At 33.6% G+C, this 25,233-nt stretch overlaps 1 protein-coding gene across 1 annotated transcript in view; it reads left to right on the forward strand.

Annotated features, from left to right (window-relative positions):
* The window catches only part of LOC149793754 (uncharacterized), a 46,092-nt gene that overhangs the window by 45 nt on the left and 20,814 nt on the right, over positions 1 to 25,233 (forward strand). The window contains exons 1-5 of the mRNA XM_089967737.1: positions 1 to 106; positions 5,331 to 5,407; positions 13,064 to 13,875; positions 19,659 to 19,770; positions 25,077 to 25,166. The exon at positions 1 to 106 is cut by the window's left edge and continues 45 nt beyond it. Coding sequence (XP_089823863.1) covers positions 28 to 106; positions 5,331 to 5,407; positions 13,064 to 13,875; positions 19,659 to 19,770; positions 25,077 to 25,166 — 1,170 coding nt within the window. The 5' untranslated portion in view covers positions 1 to 27. The remainder of the gene's footprint in view (positions 107 to 5,330; positions 5,408 to 13,063; positions 13,876 to 19,658; positions 19,771 to 25,076; positions 25,167 to 25,233) is intronic.

Raw genomic sequence — 25,233 nt, forward strand, 5'->3', positions numbered from 1 at the left:
TTGTGAATATTTACTTATAAACCTAAGATGTCCCACCAGTATCCAAGCTTGTCACAAGATAAGAGTCTTGAAACAGATGATGGAGACATCAAATATCGCCCAGAAAGTAAGTTGGTACAGTACTTGATCATCGGCATGTAAAATTGGGTTGCTTCGTTCTCGGGTTAAAAAACGTGAACACCGACACTACCAATCACATTTCTTTCATACTCTATCGCTGTAATAAGAAAAGTTCCAAATATCTAAGGGGGGGGGGGGGGATACCATCCGAAACAAATACTACTAAGATCAGTGAGGAAAAAAACAAACAAAAGCTCATTCACTACTGTAGGCCTATACAAACATAATTCGTTTTATTTTTTCCATTACACTGCTGTCGGGCATTTCCGCGCACCTAAGGTTTTCGTTTCCAACATTGAAGTAAAACGCATACCGAATTCGAGAGATTGACAAAAATAAAATACAGCATTGCTTACCATTTGAAAAGATGCAGTTGTCACCAGAATATTCTGTTCAAAATAATATTAATTTTGGAAACGGGATACCACCCACATGTTTTCCTGACTCGAGATATGTCGGCCTATTCTGCACATAGCTTTGAAAAGATGTAATGTTTATCCATCTTGCTATAGAAATGAAATGTATTACTTTGGACTGTTTCTGTCAGTAGTTCAGTCGAGTAATTATGTCAGGTTTATAGCTAGTTTTACAAAATTAAACGTAAAAATGCCAATAAATGGCAAGAGATATTAACCAAACTAAACCGATCTTGTAAAAAAAATTAGTAAAGTTCAACATTTTATGAAAAATTAGCTATTACATGGGGAAAAATTACAGCAGAATTTAGAAACAGACTATATGCCGGTGAATTTTTGAGAATTTATGTTCTAATGGCAAGTAGACATGTTGGGTAGCAGACAATTTTGTACATGTGGGACAACTTCTTGCAAAATTGGAAACTTGGACTCAAATACAGTTTTGTTTTAAGGTACACATTTCCATCTTTTATATAATGTATTTAACTGTATGATTCTAAAAGATGCATAATAAATCGAATTTTCTGGGTTACAGGTTCAAGAAGGTCATGGAGTGGGTCTTCATGCTGCAATTTAGAAATCACATTTTTATGTACATTTTGAGTCTAAATGTGGGATATTTTTGTATACTTTATGAATATCTCTTTTCTTAATTAATGTACGATTGTTCTTTCTGGATACAAAATGGATTTTTGACCCAAAATAGCACGTGATCAAATGTTTACAGAAATGACGTATTGTTGCGCAAAATTACCCGACATGCGGAATAGGCCGACATGGCGGTATATATATTCTTATTTTGTACTATAGAGCAGAGTATCAAGATTTATGTGCATATTTAAAGCACTGAAAGTTGTTCTGATGGGTGAAGTTTGGTTTAAAGTGCAAATAAATTCTATATTAATAATGTCATCATTGTAACAGGTTTTTTTTCTGCACTTTTTGTTGACATCACTGGTGGCCACTTGTTAGTCTAACGGCTCATCATGATAATGATTTGGTCATTAACACCATATAATTTGTCCATATGACTTTAATTTTAAAAAAACCTCAGCAAAATCTACAAATGGTAATGAATTGTGACCTAGATTACAATGGGGTAAAGTCTAATGTTTAACGTTATTTAATAATATGACAGTTACTCACTAAAATATTCATTGACACCTTTGCGTTCATGTGATTTGGATTTTTAATGTAGCTTTATGTGATTTGGATTTTTAATGTAGCTTTAACAATTTTCAGTCATATCTCTTATGTCTGCAGTGTGACAGTTTATAGTGATATCTAGCACTGGGGCATCATGTCACAGACAGAGCATGATCTCCCACCCAGTCAAATTATCCTGACACCAGTCCTAACACTAATCTCTTAATGCTGAGCACCTGGTGAGGCAGTTGTTGGTGCCATTTTTATAAGTCTTTGGTATGACTCAGCCGTTGTTCAAACCACGACCTCCCACATCTGAGGCAGACACTTCGATCGCTAGGCCACCAGAGAGGTTGTCATTTACATCTTTGAATTGATCCCTTAGGGAACAGCTGTTTAATTTACAGGAATGAGTGGGTGTGGGTGTGGGATATTTTTTAAGGGAAAAAAATCTGGTTTTGATTTGTAGAAAATATTAATTATATCCATTATATTAGTAGGAAAATTATTTTGAGATAAAACCAAAAAGAAATCATTATTCAGATGGAAGATTACATTTAAATGACATTCTTGTAGTTTATTGCTCCAAAATGAAACTGAAAATCAAATAGAAACTCAGTTGCTATTTTAGCAGTTGACTACATTCTCAAAAGGACAAAATCAAAGGGTTCACTAAATGCTAGTGACTGGTCATAGTGTTCTTTTTTAATATACATCTAATGAACAAGTCAACACACATCCTGTTCTTCAATAAATTAAATCATAATTCATCTAAGGAATTTAAAATTGCACATGCAAGAAAAGTTGCCAGGAAACATTTGCAATTTTCTTATGAAGTTTCAGAAACTCAAAAAAAGTGACTATCTTGTATTAGCGACAGTTGATGAATTAATTTTACCTATTTTTAACTACAATATGATAATTTAGGTACTTATTTAAAATTAATTATAATTACATTATGGTAATTTAGGTAATACTCTTAGTTAAAATTAATGTAACTACAATACTGTAATTTAGGTACTCCCCTCAGTTAAAATTAATTGTAATCACAATATGGTAATTTAGGTACTCCTCAGTTAAAATTAATTGTAATTACAATATGGTAATTTAGGTACTCCTCAGTTAAAATTATTTGTAATTACAATATGGTAATTTAGGTACTCCCCTCAGTTAAAATTAATTGTAATTACAACATGGTAATTTAGATACTCTGCTCAGTTAAAATTGTAATGACAATACAGTAACTTAGGTAACCCTTAGTTAAAATTAATGGTAATTACAATATGGTAATTTAGGTACTCTTCAGTTACAATTAATTGTAATTACAATATGGTAATTTAGGTACTCCTCAGTTAAAATTAATGTAACTACAATGCTGTAATTTAGGTACTCCTCTCAGTTAAAATAAATTGCAAATACAATACAGTAATTTAGGTACTCCTCAGTTAAAATTAAATGTAATTACAAAATGGTAATTTAGGTACTCCTCTCAGTTAAATTTAATGCAATGTATAGCTTCTGCTGTTTTCTTTTGAAGTCATATGACCAAAGTACAGTGTACACTGTATAATACTGCACCATCCAAACATACAGCTTTGAAATTTTCTTACTGCTTATCCTACTGAATGGAAAGTCATATAGAAATGGGTTTTTACCAAGAGAATGCTTATGATGTTTAGCTGGTCCTAAGTGGAAATTGTGCTGATCTGAGGTTAATATGGCTGCTACAGTGGCCGGCTTGAAAATCATGTTATCACTACTTCTCTTGAATGAATGGTGATAACATTGCTGGGGTTTTCACTAAAAGACTTTTTATAAAATGCTGTGTAGAGCTTAAATTAAAATTATGCTGATCTGACAACCAACTTGTGACCATATTGAAAATCTTGTTTTTGATGCTGCTTTTAAAAGAAAAACCATTTTGACATTGGGTTTTCATCAGAAGAGTATGTGATGTTTACCTGGTCCTAAATGAAAATGACTAAGCCTCAATACGGCCACCTTGGTAATGGTCTTTACACCATGTATTTTGGCCATATGACTTCACATAAGTGTATTAGAAACTATACATTGTAATGAATTCTAACTCAGTGGCTTGTGAACGAGGTTTATTGTCACATAATCAAATCAAAACAAAAGGTTATGGATATTTAAAACAAGAAACTAATAAAAATGATGTTGGTGATTGAGGAAGCCCGGAACTCAAGAAATTGAAACTATAAATCTTCGATGGAGAAGTTTGTTAAAGTTCATTTTCAGAAAAAATTGAGTATTGTTTGCTGTGTTATTTCAGCATTAAACAAGAAAAGTGAATGGAATATGGTAATTTTATTTCTGTTTCCACTATCATGGCAAATTTATTTATTTGAAATGGAATTAAACTTGTTCACTTCCTTGATTCCTTCTAACTGCAGACAAATTAATGACTCTTGCAATAAAGGCATTGAGAAATGTTATAGTTGCAGCATCACAAATAATAAACACAATTATTACTGATCTCAGATGCTTTGGATTGTTATTTCTAAATATTTCACAATGAAGGAACATCAGCATTAGACATTATGTATTAATTGTTATGCCCTGATTTTTTGTACTGAAAGCAAAAGAAAAACATATTATTGCGACTCCTTTTTATTGCTGGAACATCAACACTTTTCAAGGAAATAGTCCTAAACTTCCAACTTTCAAAACCCTATGACTGATGGAGAACCCAGTTTAATCAGTGTATCATATCCCCTAGGGGTGCAAGACTGAGAGTACAAAATCTCCTTGGTGTCAAAATAGGGGGTCAGTCTGAGTAAAAAACAAACTTTGGTATCAAAATTGGGGGTTAAATTAAAAATTTGGGGGTCTCTGAAGTGCAAATGAGGGTAAAGGGAAAGAATGATCAATATAATTTTATTTAAAAGTGATTTATTATACATATTCGTAATTGTTGTTCTGTCAGAAACAAGTGATATTCATAAGAAATGATTAATTAGTAGGCAGGGCCACCAGAGATTGATAAGGGCCCCAGGAATTTGATCCAAAACATTCTTGATATCCCTTTTCTGAGAAAGCTGGAGAAAATGCTGGAATTACAACATGCATAAATGTGATTTTTTTAAAGAATTTGTTTGCCCTTGGAAATATATAATTACAAAAAGATATACTTGATATAATCAACTCGTTTGTTCACTTTATTGCTATTACTCTCATATGAGAGTAATAGCTTAATGGAATCTGAGATATGTTAAACATATGACATGGGAGTTAATAAAAAAAATTATAAAACGGCACATACCCCTTTTTCCCATTCCCATGAAAGTGATTAAATTTCTGAAAGTGTTAAATAATGTAGAAGGAGTTTAGGGACTGTACAAATTGACTTCATCAAAATATTTGAGAGCTCTGGAATAATGAAGTCACTCTAGTATTTCAGATAAGAAGCCTAGGTAAATCACTTCACCATATGAAGTACTTTCCAATAGGACCTGGATAAATATTGTGGCTTTCATGTGAACAGTGATATTCTAGGATTATTGAATCACTGGATAAAGTTATTGATAATTAAAGAGAATAATTTTCAAGTAAATTGGTCTCACACAAACAACTAATACTAATTTATTTCATTTTTATCTTTTAAATAATTTTTATTTTTACTTTAAGTCGAAAAGCTATTCAGAGGAGATGATCAAGACAAAAGGATGGAGGAGACCACCAGCTCCTTTGGTGAGATGACATTGGTATGTACAATCAAGTATAGAAAGAATTAGAGAGATCTGATGCATTAATTAATACATATGGGTGGTCAATGGTTATTTGAATTACATTTTTGAAACAAGATAAATAATTTCTATTTTCTGCAAGTATTCGGCTTACCCAAAAGTTTAAACTGTTCAGTTTCATTTTTTTTTAATTGAGTGCAAATGGAAAATTCTGTTTATCAGACAGAAATAATTGACTTTTTAAGTATTTGTTTGAATGCAGTTGCAAATAAGAGCAGTGACAATGACCATGAAGGGAGTTTAAGGGAATTGAGATTCCTTTGCATTCGATGACATCATGACATACTTGTTTTTGTTATAATTGATCTAACATCAAGGGTAGAAAAATCCATTGCTCAGGAGCCTTGGGCAACCTGAAAGTAGTACCAGGTGACTATTTTTCCATATTGGGCAACCAAAAGTTATTATTAAAACATGATCATTTTAAATTTACATATACATGTATTATGAAATTTTTTATATTTTCCAGTGATAACATTTTTTTTATTGTTAAATTGGTCGTTAGGCTACTTACAGCATGGTGCCCGAATTATGTCTGTATAATCCATTGTTGAGTTTTGAGTGACTTACTTTGTTTATATTTTCCTCATAGAGCAACATTAATTTCGGGATAAATTACAGTATATTGAGGAGGTCATCAGAAACATTATTCCACATGGTTTCTGTTCACTTAACACAAGTACTACTTCACACATTGTGTACTACGTCACTAATTTGTGTGTTGAATTGGATACATTCTAGTTTTATTGTTTGATCCAAATTAGATGGAGTTTTTTTAAAACAAAAGATCGACACTGTTTCTGAGAAACATTTTCGATTGAACGAACGAACCTACAAATGATAGATAGATTTGATTATGGTAGAAGTAAAATGAAAAAACAATCACAAGGGTTAATCATTACCAACATGAATTTCATGGGTCTACAAATTTAAAACGACCTAAATTTGAACACGGTAATACTTGCCATTTGTGACACGCTTGACAAATATAACTTCACATTTTGAAAAAATTAGTTAATTTCTTTTTGTGTAACTCCTTGATTTCTCTGCCGCCGAGCAAAATCCCACAGATTTCTCAACTGTATGATCTTTACATAGTCAACATTTTTGGTCTCCAGCCACCGTATAAAAATGTGAAACCATTTTCAGTTGGTCAAATAAAATGAAGTTTGATAACGGTAGTGACCACAAGAACTTATGCTCATACTTGCATGCCCCTGAATTTTTTCTTTGTACCTCCCTTGCTTGATTTGATACAAAAGACATTGAAAGTGATAAAACAACACAGGTCTCTTTTAATTGATTTTTTAATGCAACAGACACTTTCCCAAGTTGTTGATCAAAACAACGCCAGTATGTAATTAGGTTCTCACAGAAGTACTCAGGGGTTTTGATGTGATGGTTGATTGACTCTTTTCATGTTTTCATAGAACAGAATATGTTGCGATTATAATGTTTACACTGAAATGGAATTAAAGGATTAGAACGTGACTTTCACGTAGCAAGACATTTAATTGGCGTTTATTTCATTCTCTGTTGTTACCTGTTAGCATTTACCAGAAGTTTTCATTGATCGCTATTTCACCAGACTGTTTATTTATCATTTAAAAAAAGTTACATAATATATGATATCTTATTTAGAACTTGCAAATTTCAAAATATGGATTCTATTTTTACAGGTATTAATCACCATTTTCAATGATAAAACGAGTGATGTATCAAGGTTTAATTTACCAGTTCTTATCATAATTGTTTCACGTTCAGCATATTTAAAAGATATTTAAAATATATTTTCTTTGGAGAGAAAAAAATTGGGAGCCACACCAGACACTGTGTTATAAGTGGGAGTGCGAGTTATCTGGGGACGAGTTATCGAGGGAGTAGTGTATCCCAAAATAAGTTTTAAAAAATATAAAATAAAATAAATTATATTATTGGATATTTTAAGGAAATTCCTTTCTTTGTTTTCCTAGACAAGATAGGAGACTGATCTCATCAACTATGTGAATAATAATGAAAGCTGTACAGCTTATAACAATAGCGAAAGCTCTACAGCTTGTAACAATAATGAAAGCTGTACAGCTTATAAAAATAGTGAAAACTCTACAGCTTGTAAATAATTTGTTATACTCACATCTGAAGGATTTGTGAACCCTTATTTTATCCATTTATTTAACAATTATCGTCTAGTCATTGTGAAATTGGTACATGCATCATAATATTTGACAAACTAATTTTTGAGATTGTGAACACTCTTTTATTCATTTTATTGTTTGCCAAGCAGTATTGTATACTCCTGTAATTATTAAGGAAACTGATCATAAACGTGGATGCTACATTTTTGGTGCATTAGTGTCATTTGAACAAAATTCTTCATTGTTAACGATTAGCAGCAAGTAACTTTTATTTCCTAACTCATCTGCCAAATCTTACACGTTTTAAAAAATTGGACACCTACTCCCCTCAGATGAGTGACATATATCAAAACAGTATTTGACAAGCTGATTGTATGAAGTCAGAAGCTCACTCACTGATGATGATAGGTTAGGATTTAGAAGTTGGCGAAGAACAAATACATAAAAATATTCCAATTAAAATGTGACTGATAAGTTAAAATATAAATATTTTTTCCTTATCTGTCATAACTTGCTTTATGTAGTAGTAGTACTACTTGCATTATCAACCCTACATGAGAAAATGCTTGACTGGCCTTATCATTCGCTACAAGTTGGAAATGACATGGTAAATGAAAGAAACTGACCATTTACATAATAGAAGAATGCAGTACAGATAGACACCAAATAACGGTGCTGATTTATGTACTGTGGTAAGTATGCATGGCATAAAGCTTCCAGCGTATACAGCGCTACAAGTGAACTTGGCCCCTTTCTCCTTCTCTTGTCAATATTTTAGACTTTCCCAAGTCTTTAGGAAACTTGAACCTGCCCGAGCCAAATTTGAGTTTAGGAGTCAGGCAAGTGGATTTGTAAATTCCTTAGTAGTGATTTCTTTCAACTTCATTTGACACTGAATGCCTATGATCTAGTATTATGCTTTCTCATTGGTGTCTTGAAGAAATGAACATGTAGACCATGTGACAGCTGTTTCTGTTGGCTGGTTTTACTTAAAGGAATATTGCAAATTTAAAGAATCAAACTGATTACAATTGTTTGTGCATACTATATTGGCTCATGGAGCAATCTTTATAAACAAAAATCCCACTTAAAAACTTGACAGTATTATCAGATACACAACAAGAAGCATAATGGTGTAAACTCATATAAAAAATAAATATTGAGAAGTGTCTATACAGAGTTTGCTGAAAAGCTGATGGATGACAAGACGCAATTTGCAAACAAGGAAATTGTTCTGTCTTCTTTGATGTGCTGATCTCGGATAAATTAAATATGCAAGTAGACTTGTCTGGCACTTTCATTAGCAGGACTGGTGATCAGTTACATGTACTGGGTGAATTTAGATTACACTATACCCTAATTCTGACCTTGTTACCATATATACTCACTAATAAGTCAAGGCCAACGGTAAAAGTTGCACAGATCTAGATCTGCAGGCACATAATGTGCCAGCAGATCTGGGTCTGTGTAGTTTGTTGAGAGTAGTCAGTAGAACAAGCATCATAGACCCTTATCAGCATATGAATTATGCTATGGTAGATTATAATCTTTGCTGTTTGCAGTTTGATTTGACTTATAAGCAAGTACATGTGGTCATATCTTAAAATTGAGGAGCTACAGTGAATTACTGATTAAATGTAAAGCACATTTTCTGGTATGTATAGTTTTGTCGAACGTGTTTGTTACAATTTCATGTAATTAATGTGAAGATTCCTGCTGGACTTTATAGACCAGTGCATTGATGTAAATTTTAATACCAGGACCTGAGACCAGTGTATTGATGTCAATTTCAATACCAGGAACTGAGACAAGTGTATTGATGTCAATTGTAATACCAGGACCTGAGACCAGTGTATTGATGTCAATTTTAATACCAGGAATTGAGACCATTGTATTGATGTCAATTTTAATACCAGGACCTGAGACCAGTGTATTGATGTCAATTTTAATACCACAACCTGAGACCATTGTGTTAATGTAAATATTAATACCAGGACCTGAAACCAGTGCATTGATGTAAATTTTAATACCAGGATCTGAGACCAGTGTAATGATGTAAATTTTAATACCAGGATCTGAGACCAGTGTATTAATGTCAATTTTAATACCACGACCTGAGACCATTGTGTTAATGTAAATATTAATACCAGGACCTGAAACCAGTGCATTGATGTAAATTTTAATACCAGGATCTGAGACCAGTGTATTGATGTAAATTTTAATACCAGGACCTGAGACCAGTGTATTGATGTAAATGTTACTAACATGGCCTGAAACCAGGATATTGATGTCAGTTTTAATAACTGGTGTCCAGATCCAGTTTATTGATGTTTTCCTTTATTTTAATGAAATTTTAATACAAAAATGAAGTGCAGTGAAAACATGAACTTGTTTCTGTATTTAGTGTGCAAGCTATTAGACAAAATTCAAGTGATTTAATCAGATTAAGTTATGCTTTGGTTAGATTGTAACAGACAAATAGATTAAGACACCTGGTTATTGATTGTTGATAATTTTATTGACATGACTAATTACAGGTGTATGTGCTTTGCCACCTCTCTTTGATAGGTATTACACATCACAGTTCTAATCCATCATATCCAGAATCCATATGTGATGTTTGGAACACATGCATGGTATTGTATATGGTATTTAGAAAAATGGTGCCAAGAATTTATGACTTTGTTTTTTATGTTGGAGGAATATGACCACGCATGTTTATCAGCATAATTCAGCTTTTTTTAGTGTCATGTACAGATTTACTTTCGTTTACAAAAGGCAATGTTACATAATTTCTTTGGTGTTAACCATGTGGCTGAGAATGATCCTCACGAGACTAGTCAACAAAAATCTGTAGATGGAGATGAAGAAGACAGAAGGCAAAAGAGACTGAGAAATTTTTGATATAAATAATGGATTGGGACATACCCATCAGCTGAAAAATTAGAAAACAAAGAAACATTATTAGTTTTGTGCACATAGTGGTGCGACTTTGGAAGGAATAATGCAATGACAATCCAAGGAACACTGAAGTTGAAAAGACATTTAAGACAAGAAACTGTAAGAAAATTAATTATGATGTTGGACCAGAACTTTAGGATTTCGGTCCTCAATCTTCTGTGAAGAAATTTGGTAATGTTCGTTGAAGAAAAGATTCAGTATACAGTGTTGCATAAAGATGCAGAGTATTGAATGGATTATGTTTATTTGTTGTTTTTTTTTTTTCTTCTTCTTTCTGTGACTTAGAAAATTGATTGATTTGAAATGGAACTGAACTAATTAAATAAATTAATACTGGAAAGAAAGTGCAATCTATTCTATGATTCCTTCTATCTCTTCTAGCTGTATACATATTTAAAGCTAAAGGCATTGAAAATTGTTATACATGTAATTGTAAATTCATATCACATTTATCAGTCAAGGTTCTCAACTGATGTATTTGTTAATTCTTTTATTATAATATTCAATATTTTACAGTTAATGAGCATAGCAATCATATATATATATATATATATATATATATATATATATATATATATATATATATATATATATATATATATATATAATGAATACAAATCATATGGCGAATAACAATCCTTTCAGGTGCACTGGATCCAGCAAGGGATCAAGGGATCACGTGTGTCAGGGATTGATTAAGATAAATGCAATAAACTGACAATGAACCCTGCGAAACTAGTATCTATCTAGCCTGTGTGCTTTCAACTCTTTAATGAGTCTTTTTCAAAGGCAAATACAAAACATAGACAAGACAAAGAAACAAGACAGAAAAAATAGTTATGTTTGCGAAACTTTTCATGGCTGTTTCTATAGGAATTCAACTTTTTAACTTTATTGTTTCAACTAGTTTATTTCAGCTTGTTGCTGATACTGGAAAATATTTGTATTGACCTAGAAATTGATGAGCCATAACAACATCTGTTATTTTATGTAAATTTATGTAAGCACAAATTATATCCCAGATATTTAATTGTTGTAGTAGTCATAGGCTATTAATCAAATTTAGAGAATTATTTAAAAGAAAATGTGTCGGCTATAAAAGATAACTTTATTTTTGCATGGCTGTCTTTTTCTAGTCTTCTTGGTTTAAGCGGCTTGGTTTCAATGTTCTGAGGCGGCATATCCAGTAAAATTCCTTTTCTTTCTTAGTTTGGGGACTCCAGTTGGGGTTGCAAACAATTGCAATAAGTGTTTTATCACTGAAAGTGTGGCCAGGGGAGGAGAAGTGTTCTGTGACCAGGCTTCTGTACAGCGTCTTTGTTATCCAGTCAGATCTATGAAGGTTGATCCTTTTGTGTAGCCTTTCAGTTTCTCCGACATACTGAAGGCTACAGATCTTACATGTGAGGAGATAAATTACATTCTCTGTTTTGCACATTTTGTTTGGACCATGTATGTTTAATTTTTCTCTAGCCACTGCTAGAAAATGTCATGGTCTTTGTCATATGTTGACACAACAGTATACTCATAATGCTCCAAAATAGTGCAAGGGAAAACAATTATCATTACTGGGACTTCAGGTTTTAGTGCTGGAACTTCAACTATTTTCAGGGAAGCAGTCCTAGAATAAAGCTATCAATTCCATTGGAGAACCCTATATATGATAATAATATGATAATTAACTTTCACTTAGGTGGCGTTCTACTGTTTTATATTTTGCAAAGGGCTATAATTTTAAAGAAAAAGAATTTCCCTGTGTTTCCTCACTGGTTATGCTGGATATTTAAAAAAGACATTGTATATCTTAGGTATTGTTCAAAGAAGCTTTAATTTCCTTTTATTTTGGTGTATGATTGATGGGTGTAATATGGGTTATAGAGTATACAGCTTAGCCTTACTTCAGATGTGCACGTTTCAAAAACTCTACTTGGTCATTTTCACTACATGGACTTTAGAAGTAAATTGTTAAAAAGAGATCTTTTTTTTACATTTTATATATGTAGTAATTCATCCATTGCACTTTCAGAAGCTGGTATTGCCTAGTTGGGCAAAATTCATGTTCCCTATTTTAATAGGTGCTAAAGATAGTGTACTTTAGACTAATTCAATCTGATTTTTTTAGCATAAGGGAGCAGTCATTTTAGTTAGCAGTGTTCTTAGATCATGTATAGTTTCCATAAATACGATATCCAAAGAAATGTCTGCCACATTACATCAGAATAGCATAGAGGTATGCCTACATTCTCTCCACTGTGCATGTTTCAAATGCAAACAACTTCACCTTAGATACATCACTCTCTCAGAAGTACATAATAACTGGTGAGCGCCCCCTATGTATAAGAGTAGTTTTAATAGAGAAGGTTAGACAACTACTGACACCTTTATATACTTAAATGATGATTCAGCCGAGTTCTTAATTGTCTTATCTACCAAACAGCATTCAATTTATACAACATATTAATATTACACTTTTATTTTACTACTATTAATTATATTATTATTATCATCTATTTTTCAGGACCAACCATCTGGTTCTGGAGTCAACTATCCTGACACAGAAGGGCATGGGTCTTTATTGGTTTCTCGTGGAGAAGGGAATCATCTGACAAACTCAGATCATGAGACTAACTGTTTTGGGGTCCAAACAAATGTGAACCAGTCAGGGTACTCTCTTGTTCACCAGCAACCAACAGGTCCTCAGCATAATTTCCAAGATCATCAACAATATCAGTATCATCCTTACCCAAATTATAATGCGCCACCTTACAGCTATCCGTTTGGAGGTAACAGTTGGACGTATAATCCCAACATGGATCAAATGTCCATGCCAGGAGTTGATTCTTTAGTACATAGGTTGCTTCCATCACAAAATGTCCGATCTGAGATGGGTGAGGATGGCTTGCAACTGTATGATGGAGGAAGCTTTCCCAGCATTGATTCAAATGCAACCCTTACCCCTCCTAACTCTGGTCACTTCACTTTTGGGCACGATCATGCACCAACCCAAAACCCACAAGCCCCCATGGTAGTGTCTCCACCACTATCCAGAACCACTTCCACAATAGCCTCGTCACCAATGACTGTCAGTAGCCACATGATTGGATACTCCCAAATGTTAACCCAACCAGCCATAAGACCACAAGTCAGACATAATTCGGCCATTGGTTTACCTTCCCAGAGTATGCCCAGTCAAATCCTAAGGCAGCCAGTCACTCATGATCATGTGCCAACCATTCAAGGTCAGATATCAGGCCCTCAGGTTCACACACAGGAACAGCAAACACGCATTAATGAAGATATTCTGAGAGATGTTGACTCAGATGGAGACAGGTAAGTTTTGCTAAGACCAGTCAATATCACCAGTTATGATTTGGATCATGTTTATTATATATGTTCTGCAGGTTTTAATTCATGGACTTTACATTGAGTAATTTTATTAGCTCACCTCTAACTGCTCCAGTGGCCTAGTGGTTAGAACACATGCCTCAGATGCAGGAGGTTGCAGGTTCAGACCCCAGCAGAGTCATATCAAAGACTTTTAGAAAGGGTACTATCAGCTGCCACGCTTGGCGCTCAGCATTAAGAGGTTAGTGGTCAACCTGGTGTCAGGATAATGTGACTGGGTGGGACATCGTGCTACATGTCTGCGGCATGATGCCCCACTGTGAGACATCACTATAAACTGTCACACTGCAGACATCAAAGCGATATGACTGAACAATTGTTAAAGCTACTTCAAAAATCTAAATCACCCCCCACCTCTCTCTATGAAGCAGAGGTAAGCTATTGCACAATTGGTGTCCACACATATACAAGCATACACATGTGTCAGCCTTATTTCTTCTTAGGTCCTTGGCAACAGTTTGGAGTGGGTTTCATATCAAAAACCTGAGGGACTAAATTTGTAAATGTACATTAGATTTGTTTGTACACTGTATAAATAGTGTTATACATGGAATCAAGAAACTTGGTGAGGAGAAGCACCTTGATGAGTACAAGAGCATCATCACAAAAGTTGGTCACTGTGACCTATTTTATGCATTTAACTGACTTTGGTTACAATTTGTGGTTTAAGTTTTTCTTCTCAAGCACTGTTTATTATAGAATTGTCAAACTATATGAAGAAATGTATCACTCTTTTTCTATCAGCACAATACCCTTACTACAAAGGAAGGTCACTGTGACCTTTATTTCAGATCTTACTAGATAGGGTTGTTTTTTGCATTCAGCTTCGATTCATGTATTTTGATGTGTATTATGCCCTAATAACAAAATTAGGTCACTGTGATCTAAATTTACTGTTTCACTGCTTCACTGACTTTAGTAACATGTTCTTTTACATAGATTATTTGTCTCTGTTCATGCTAAAATCATCAAACTAGATTATTGTGTACATCTCTACTAGTACCATACCCTGAATACACAAGAACTACCACCATGTCGGCCAATTCTGCATGTTGGGTAATTCTGTGCAACAATACATCATTTCTGTAAACACTGGTTCATGTGTTATTTTGGGTCAAGAAAGAATGATTGTTCTTTAATTAAGAAAAGTAATATTCATAAAGTGTACAAAAATATCCCACATTTAGACTCGAAATGCACATGAAACTGTGATTTCTAAATGGCAGTGTGAAGACCCACTCCATGACCTTCTTGAACCTGTAACCCAGAAAATCCGATTGACTATGCCACTTTTAGAATCATACAACTAAATATGTTATATAAAAGATGGAAATGTGTACCTTAAAACAATACTGCATTTTAATTGAAGTTTCCAATTTTGCAAGAAGTTGTCCCACACGTACAAAATCGTCTGCTACCCAGTGTGTCAACTTGCTGCTAGAACATAAATTCTCATAAAATTTCATGGCGTATAGTCTGTTTCTAAATTCTGTAGTAATTTTTCCCCATCAACAAGATGTTGTAAACACATTGCATCCTATTCATTGTTGTTTTTCTTCCAGATAATAGCTTATTTTTCATAAAATGTTGAACTTTTACTAACTTTTTTTTTACAAGATCGGTTTAGTTTGCTTAATATCTTTTGCCGTTTATTGGCATTTTTAAGCTGAATTTTGTAAAACTAACTATAAACCTGACCTAATTACTCAACTGAACGGCTGACAAAAACAGTCCAAAGTAATATATTTTATTACTATATCCCACTGGATAAACATTACATCTTTTCAAAGCTGTGCACAGAATAGGCAGACATATCACAAGTCAGGAAAACATGGGGGTGGTATCCCCTGTGTCCAAAATATTATTTTGAACAGAATAGTCTGGTGACAACTGCCTCTTTTCAAATGGTAAGCATTGCTTTATTTTATTTTCATGAATTGGTTGAATTTGGTATGCGTTTTTCTTCAGTATTGGAGACAGAAACCTTAGGTGCACAGAAATGCCTGACGTCATTGTACACTTCACATTTTCCTGTCATATTTAAATTAACTTTTGAATTTATCTCTTTGCCAAATAGGGTTTAGTATATTTTTTATATTAATGAAACTTAAGGAATGTATCTTAATCAGCACTATATTGTCATCACAGAAGCTTATATTTCATGCTTCATTTTAGGCATCTCTGTTAGTACCACACCCTATCCACAAAAATGTCACTGTAACCTACATTTCACATTTTACTGGCTTAGGTTGAAGGTTTGGACTTTATCTTTAAACCGGCTATGTTGTTTTGAACACCCTGTGTAGATAACTGTTATACCATGTTGCTGAGTGTGGTTCAGTTTTGATGTGTTTGCTGTTCATGCTGTAATCATTAAACTATGTGACTATATGCATCTCTTTTAATCCCACACCCATCCCAAAAGATGTCACTGTGACTTACATTTCACATTTCATAGACTTAGGTTAAGTTATTGCATTTAGCTCATGACCACATAACTTTATAGCATGCCATATAGAATTTTTAAACTTGGGGATGCATATTTATGAACACTGACCCTCATTGTAGTAATAGGTCAATATGAACTATATTTCACATTTTACTGACTTTGGTTAAACTTTGTGTTCACTTCACGTTTTGTTCATGCTAGAAATGTGTACTTTGTCCCTTACAACAAAAGAGGCCTATTGTGGCCTGTATTTCACTCTTATAACAAAAGAGGCTTACTGTGGCCTGTATTTTACTCATACAACAAAAGAGGCTTACTGTGGCCTGTATTTTACTCATACAACAAAAGAGGCTTATTGTGGCCTGTACTTATCTTGCTGGCTTTAGTTAAGTTTTAGCATTTGGACCATGACCTCATGACTTTTTGGCATGTTATATACATTTGATCCTACCTAGTATCATGAAACTTGATGAGTGGATGCATTTTGATAAGTTCTATATCCTTTTTGACAAAAGAGGTCTCTATGACCAGTATTTCGTGCTTTGGTGCCAAATTTTCTTGTTCATTGACTTTCTTTAAATTTTGTGTTAAAAGTTAATTTCTTGGGTGCTGTTTATGTTCCAATCATGAAACTTGATAATTGAATGCATTTCATTTACTATTACACCCATAATACAAAAGGTCACTGTGCCCTACATTTTTTGCTTTACTAACCAGATTTAATTGTAATCGCAAATAGTACTAGCTAAAAGTTCTACCATATGTCCAAAGTATAGAGTTCCAGATTAAATTCAGTGGTGATCCAAATGTATTCCAATTTTGAATGTGCTGATGTGCTAATAGCCTGGAATGCGGCAGTGTATAAACAGTCTTGTGATATCACAGTGATATAATCCAAAATATCCTTTAATGAATTCACAGTAATCCCAAAATAGTGACATAGTAGTATTAATGAACACTTTGTAATTCCAGTTAATAATTTAATTAAATTAAATCCTCTCAACTAAAACACACATACAATTGATTCTCTAAAGACTGATATTAGGAGATGGAGTGAGTAATTCTGAATTCAATTACAATGTTTAGAAAAAAGCATGGACACAATATAAGAACCAAGATGAGGATCATTTTTCCATCAAGTTTGTAAACACATTTGTCCCATAACATTCTTAACTTCTGAATAAAGCTCGACCTTGAGATCAACACCAGTAAACATGTTTACTTCCAGTTAATAATGGTCATAAAATATAAGCTAAAAGAATAGACAGGTATTAGACTCTATGGTCTTAAACTTTGCAACAGAGAAGAGCAAAAACCATCTTGTTTTTTTTAAAATTCAACAAATAATTTATTTCCTATGAAAATTTAACAAAAAACCTGCAGTATTGTGAATTGTGAATTAAATCCCAAATAGTCCTAAAAGTTCTAAAAGTCCAAATGTATGAAGTTCTGATTGAATAACACTGGTATTCCAAATAAGTTGCAATACTTAATGTGTCAGATACTAAATACAAATGTTTAAAACATAAATTGATGAAGAAATGCCAACAAATAATGCAAATTAAATATATTTAGTCACACGATATAGATATACGTAACATATACTCAGAGAGAAAAGACAACATATTATACAAAATTAAATATGCATGACAAGGTCTATATATTGTATGTTGTACATGTGAATTTGAATGGAAATTAGGTGGGTGGACTGCATGCTGCATACTTGTCATGTGAGGCCTCACCTGTGCTTAATCAAGGTATTTATTAGTGCATGAATTACATACTGCTGGCTCTCACTCCAAGGTATGTCACTCAAAACCTGTCACTTTCACCCATTAAAATCAATTTCATGGGGTAGATAATGATAATAGTTTTTTAGTCAGATTTTAAGAATAATAATCTTAAAAAATTAATACAAAAGAACATTAATCAGTTTCTATCAGCTTATCGCCTTTTATTCTGGTGTGATATAAAAGAGTGTTCTTTTTTTACCAGGTAGGGAGGTGAGTGGTTTCACAATGTGTCTGCACAGAAATGACTGTATAGTACCAATTAAAAGTTTAAATTTTAGATTTTAAAAAGATTAAAAGTTTAAGTGTACAGTCCCCCAGATATGCAGCCTGTTCATTTAAAACTGTCATATACCAGTATGCATATCACATATGAAAGCATTTTTCTTTACAAAAGATTGATGTAATGGGTAATGATTTAATATTGAATTTATGAAATGAGTCGAATAATGTTGGGCTTTTGGCAATGATTTTAGTGAGAATTATAGCAGTGTTTCCACATAAAGTGTGTCAGTTCTACTATTAAGCATTCCAATTGTTGGATACTCATGTGAAGGGATGATTACTGGATGCAAAAATTCCAGATTGAATGCATATGTGATCGGATAACAATACTATTGACATAGATTTTATATAGAGTCAGAATTGCATCATTTAAAAAGAAAAATTGGCTCTTTGGAGCTATGTTACCACAGAAAAATATGCTTTGGTTGGAGAACTTTCTTACGAGACTAGCAAACGTTCACATTCTTCTCTAAACAAAAGTGAATTTATTTTCACCTGTAAGTTAACATTTACATTAAGCATGGTGGAAGTGAAGTTTCATCAGAAATATACCATTTGTGGAGAAAGTCATTACCGTGCATATAAATAGTTGAAATAAATTATGAGGAGAGAAAAGGCAGAGAAATAAGAATTGTACCAAATACATATTCAAAAGTGTTTGGTTTGATGAGGGTACACCAAATGCACAAGAGGTCCTTGGCAGAAATTGTGATTCAAGGATCATATGTGTGCAGAGATATTGATTTTGTGTGAGAATATAAAGAAAAAGGATTGGGTATTTTTCAGTTTGAAATGATTATCATTAAAAATTGAAAACTACACATTGCAATTATTTTTGTAAATATCTAACTTTACTCAATTAATTTGAATTTATGAGTGAAATACCTGTTTGGTTATCAGGGCCACTGATGTAAAGGTCAGAGATTGCAAAGTTATTTTTAATTAAAAATGGTCCAAGGTCACTTGAATCTGAATTTAATTTTGTCATGATAATGTTTTGCAATGGCATGGGGAAACTAATGAAAATTGAGGTCAGCGATGTGATCACTGATTAAGCTGTTTTAAAATGAACTTTCCTTTCTCGGTTTGGACAAAAATGATGCTTGCTAAAATGGGGGGAACTAAAATTTTGTGATCCAATGTATTACATATTTGTACACTTTTTTTTATTGTTTTTTGTGCAGTTTGTTCCATCTGCTGTCAAGTCTTGATAATATAACAGTTGAACATCTCAAAATGCTTGGAGGAAAGGAGAAACAAAAGGCCCATATTAATCTGCACAACAAGTTACAGCAGGTATATTTTGTTAACTTTGAAAAAGATACATGTTTAAATTAAATTTAGCCCACCTGGTAAGGTGAGCATATTGCATTATTCATTGTGCACACTTTGTCACAAGTAATCCTTTTTAAGTTGAGTTTAAAAACAACAGATGAAGTGTTATCCTGTTCTTAGTATGTCAGATATTTAATATTATATTGTAAAGGGGTCTCGTAGACTACCTTAGGTTGGGGTGGGGTGCTTCCAGTATTATCTGTAATTATTACAGAAGACCCACCCTGGCTTATTTTTGTTAGAAATTGAAGTAGTAATAGAGATGCAAAGCTCCGAGCCCCCAGTCAGCGATGCAGACAGTTAAATTACTGAATACACAAAAGGTGAAATTCAAATAAACCACAAATTTAATGCCATTCAGTTACAGATAACCCTTCAAATGAAATTCAATATTCAAAACCCTATCACTCGTCTTTCACTCAACCAAGTGACAGCGTATTTCATCATCTGACTTAGTGTGATAGATTTTCCTACTGTCCTGTGTTCCTACTCATCTCTTGATCTGTAGTATTTCTTGACTGGTATCCAGTACCCCTTCAGTCCAACCCCCATGTCCTTCAACCTTCCACTTCCGTTCTCTCCTCTTGTCTCTCAGAGACTCAGGACCAACTGTACCAGGGTATTTCCCTTCTCTGTCTCCTACAGCTCCTCCAGTCCCTAAAAGTTTCCTTTCCGAAGCTCCTTTGTAATTCCCAGAATAACAATGTTTCCCACCAATTTCGAATGATGTCGGAGTAGCTTAGAACTTATTATGTAATTTCCGCAAGATGATTTAGCGACTACTGACATTTAGTTTCAAGACACTAGATTTAAACTTGCAATTCCAATAGTGGCCATGACTTGCTCAGTTCTGAGTGGATGTTGATTCACCCATGGTATACATAATTAGCAGACGTTGCCCCCTCCCCAGCAGTCTGTCAAGGGTGGATTTACAACCCCCACTTGATTTCCTTTTAGCCAACACTGGCAATTCCTGCCACTTACCTGTGAATCACATTCAGCAGAATAAGGCGCCAGTAACAAGTTCCTATGGCCATGTTATATACAACTGGCTTCCTCTCCGTCTTTTTGATGTCGGCTTACACTCGCAACATTTATGAAGCGAATAATTAGCCGCAGGGTCTAGTATATACATGTTGCAATCTGGCTATTGATCCTTACTTATAACGTGACATATATTATATTTTATTATATTTACAAATGAACCAAAGGACAGTCCTGATTAAAAATCACTTGTACTACTAAGAAAGACAAAACTGAATGGGAGCATCAAGTTTACATATATATTTCCCAATGGTGCAAAGGTACATGGATCATATTAGTATCTTTCCTCATTATTTTTGCAGTTTGTTTTGTCTTTGAAAAAAGAACATATGATATGGATGAATTAAGAATGATGAAATATTTACATGTTTACAAATATAGCACTCCTCACTGTAAGGCCATCATTATAACACAGTTCCTGTTATAAGACCCTTTATTATAACACAGTTCATTTTATAAAGTCATTCATTATAACACAGATAACACAATTCTTGTTACATGGTCATTTGTTATAACAGAGATCCTGTTATAAGGCCATTCATTATAACCTAGTTCCTGTTCTAAGGCTATTCATTATAAAACAGTTCCTGTTACAAGACCGACCACTCCGGTGGCCTAGTGGTTAGAGCGAGCATCTGCCTTGGATGCAGGAGGTCATGAGTTCGATCCCCTGCCGAATCATATCAGTGACTTACAAAAATGGTATACTAGCAGCTGCCTCGCTGGGCATTCAGCATTAAGAGAGGTTAGTGTTAGGACTGGTTGGCCTGGTGTCAGGATAATGTGACTGGATGGGACATCATGCTACATGTCTGCGACATGATGCCCCAGTGCTATACATCACTATAAACTGCCACATTGCAGACAACGTAGCGATATGTCTGAAAAATTGTTAAAGCTATGTTAAATATCCAAATCACATCACATCACTGTTATATGACCCTTTATTATAACAGTTCTTATAAGACCATTCATTATAACACAGTTCCTTTTATAAAGTCATTCATTATAACACAGATAACACATTTCCTGGTATAAGGCCATTCATTATAATGCTATTCCTGTTATGAGGTCATTCATTATAACACAGTTCCTGTTATGAAGCCATTCATTATAACACAATTCCTGTTGTAAGGTGAATAAAGCAGTCTCACTATAAGATGGTATATTGTATGGCTCCACAGGGACAGTGTTATAATGAGGAAATACTGTACTATGTAGTTAAATAAATAGCAGTCTTGCTATAAGACTGTGTACTCTGTCACTCCCATGGTAGCATTATTATAAGGGGATACTGTATAGTGTACCTCATTTTATGTAGGTATTGTTTTAAGGCAGTATACTTTCTCACTTCCTTTAATTGCATTAAAAAGAGAGTATTGTATCATGTGCTTCATTATAAGGTAGTTTCATTATAAGGAGGGGCCCCGAGTGGCCGAGTGGTCTAAAGCGCTCTCCGTTACGGATCACTGCCATCTCACCTCTGTCTGCGGCGGTTCGAGTCTAGGATTCAGCCAATGTGGGTATGTGAGAAAGCTTGCCAGTAGCTTCTCGTGGGTCGGTGGTTCTTTCCGGGGTTTTCCCGGGTTCTTCCTCCACCATTAATACTGGCTGCCATGTATAGCCTATCGTGTGCTGAAAAATGGCATTAAGCCCCAAAACAACAACAAAAAAAAATCATTATAAGGTGGTCTCATTATAAGATAGTCTCTTTATAAAGTGGAGCACTATGGCTTCCATTGATAGCATTATAATGAGGGGGTAATTATATGAATTTTTTTCAGTAAAAGAAAAAATTGTGGAATCGAGAATTGCTTGCAATTGATTTCTGTTTTATTCATATACACATATTAAAGATTTATATTTTGCTCCTTACTTTCCATAAGAATGATTTTCTTAGGGTTTAACCATTAAATTGATTATAGTTTGACAAACCATGCCAATAAATTGTTTGTTTAAGCAAAGATTCTTACTTTTTATGAATAATTGTGAGACATGTCACCAGTTTTCATGCTCATTATCATAGCACATAATTCAACATGATTCCTTCAGTTTTATTTTATGAAGGAAAGTATTTGTTTAAGTAAACTGTGTTTTCCTTGTAGTTTTAGCCGATCAAACTTTTAATTGTGTGTTCAAGATAGAACAGTTAAACTGATAGTAGTGTGAAAATGGACTGGCATTTAACACACATGGCTGATAAGTCGGTTGTAATGATATTGACTGAAGGTTTAGGGGATGATATCACCTATTCATTAAAAGTTGCAGTTATTTGTACACAGTTTCATTTGCACACATCAGTGTACATTTTACACACTTAGCAGTATTTCTTGCAGCTGTTGAAATATCTTCAGCTAAAGGGTTCTTTTGATGATATGTACATAATATTTCAGGATCAAATCCTATGTTTTGTGACTTGTAAATCCACATGGAATAGCACAACCATCTGTCCTTTGAGTTTTGTGCTTGATATGACTGTTACCAAATGTAGTTAAGTGTCTTATACTTTATGTAGGTGTGTTCCAGAAAGATTTGCATGCAGTAGAACTGCACATTTTAATAAACAGTTGACATCAGACCCAGAAATATTCCATTAGTATCATCTCCAATTTGGGCTTTTGATTTATTGGAATGAAACTGCATCAGAAATTAGTATTTTTTTTATTCAGATTTAGATTTATGTTAGAGCAATTCATTTCTAAAAGGTCCATGATTCAAAATGTCTTCAATCAATGACTCAGAAACAGGAGTTGCGAGGTATTCCAAATGAGCAAATAAGTTCCTTCTCACCAAAATCCATGTTGTTTCCATGGTAAAAGTAAGTAAAACACTTGATTTTGTCAAAACAGTTAAGTAAACAGAAATTACAAAGAAGAATTTGTTTTCTACACAACAACTTTTCTTCCTCTAACCAGCTAGTTTATTTTTTTGACAGCATATGATCTGCATAAACTGAATAGATAGCATGGCAATACATTTTATTTTAGCCATGATTTAATTTTCAAATAAAAAATAAACAACAGGGACACAGTAATTTCCAAATAAGAAATAAACAACAGGGAGACATTCATTTCCAAATAAGAAATAAACAACAGGGATACAGTCATATACTACAGTAATTTTATATTCCTATACCTATGCATGTAGTAGACATAAAGATAACACTATTATAACCTGGCTGATCTTAAAGCTCTTAAAGCTTTTGAATTTATGCCAAAAAATCCACATTAAGGCACTGAAGGGAGGTACGCAATTGCTTATCTTGTCCTAAGCATCACAAATTAGTGGTGATAAACTTGACATGACCATTTTTTAAAATCTAATTGTAAGAGATAATGACCTGATCACTTATTTGAAATTGAAGAAAATAACACCTATTAAGGTAGCAGCAGGCAGGCCTGATAAATGCCAGATACTCCAGAAGGCCAACATGTAAGGGAATGAAGCCCCCACCCCCATGATAAAGAAACAAGCAATACATCCTGCATAATATGAGCAATCTTGTTGTGATAAAATCATCAAATGATGTGATAAAATCATCAAATGATGTGTTATGATGAAATCGTCAAATGATGTGATAAAATCATCAAATGATGTGTTATGATAAAATCATCAATGATGTGATAAAATCATCAAATGATGTGTTGTGATAAAATCATCAAATGATGTGATAAAATCATCAAATGATGTGTTGTGATAAAATCATCAAATGATGTGTTATGATGAAATCATCAAATGATGTGTTGTGATGAAATCATCAAATGATGTGTTGTGATAAAATCATCAAATGATGTGTTGTGATAAAATCATCAAATGATGTGTTGAGATAAAATTATCAAATGATGTGTTATGATGAAATCATCAAATGATGTATTGTGATAAAATCATCAAATGATGTATTGTGATAAAATCATCAAATGATGTGTTATGATGAAATCATCAAATGATGTGTTATGATGAAATCATCAAATGATGTGTTATGATGAAATCATCAAATGATGTGTTGTCATAAAATCATCAAATGATGTGTTGTGGTAAAATCATCATTGGTGGTGCATTGGCAACATAGTTTGTTATGATTGGCCAGTGTGAATTGGCAATATTGATGGTGTGTTATGATTTACCAGTGTGGATTGGCAACATTTGTGGTGTGTTATGATTGACCAGTGTGAAATTACATCAGACAATACAGCATTCATAGTAAGTTTGTATTTCTACTTCAGACTCCCCTGTTTCTGGCAGTGAAGAATAGACATCATATGGCAGTTAAAATCCTGTTGCATTTTGGAGCTGATCCTAATATACAAAGCATGGTAGGTACAGGGTCTAGCATGAAACCCCTTAAAGCAATGATTATTATTCATTTCATCCATAGACACA

Source organism: Sinohyriopsis cumingii, chromosome 8 (genome assembly GCF_028554795.1).
Source record: "Sinohyriopsis cumingii isolate HCF-2022 chromosome 8, ASM2855479v2, whole genome shotgun sequence".
Lineage (NCBI taxonomy): Eukaryota > Metazoa > Mollusca > Bivalvia > Unionida > Unionidae > Sinohyriopsis > Sinohyriopsis cumingii.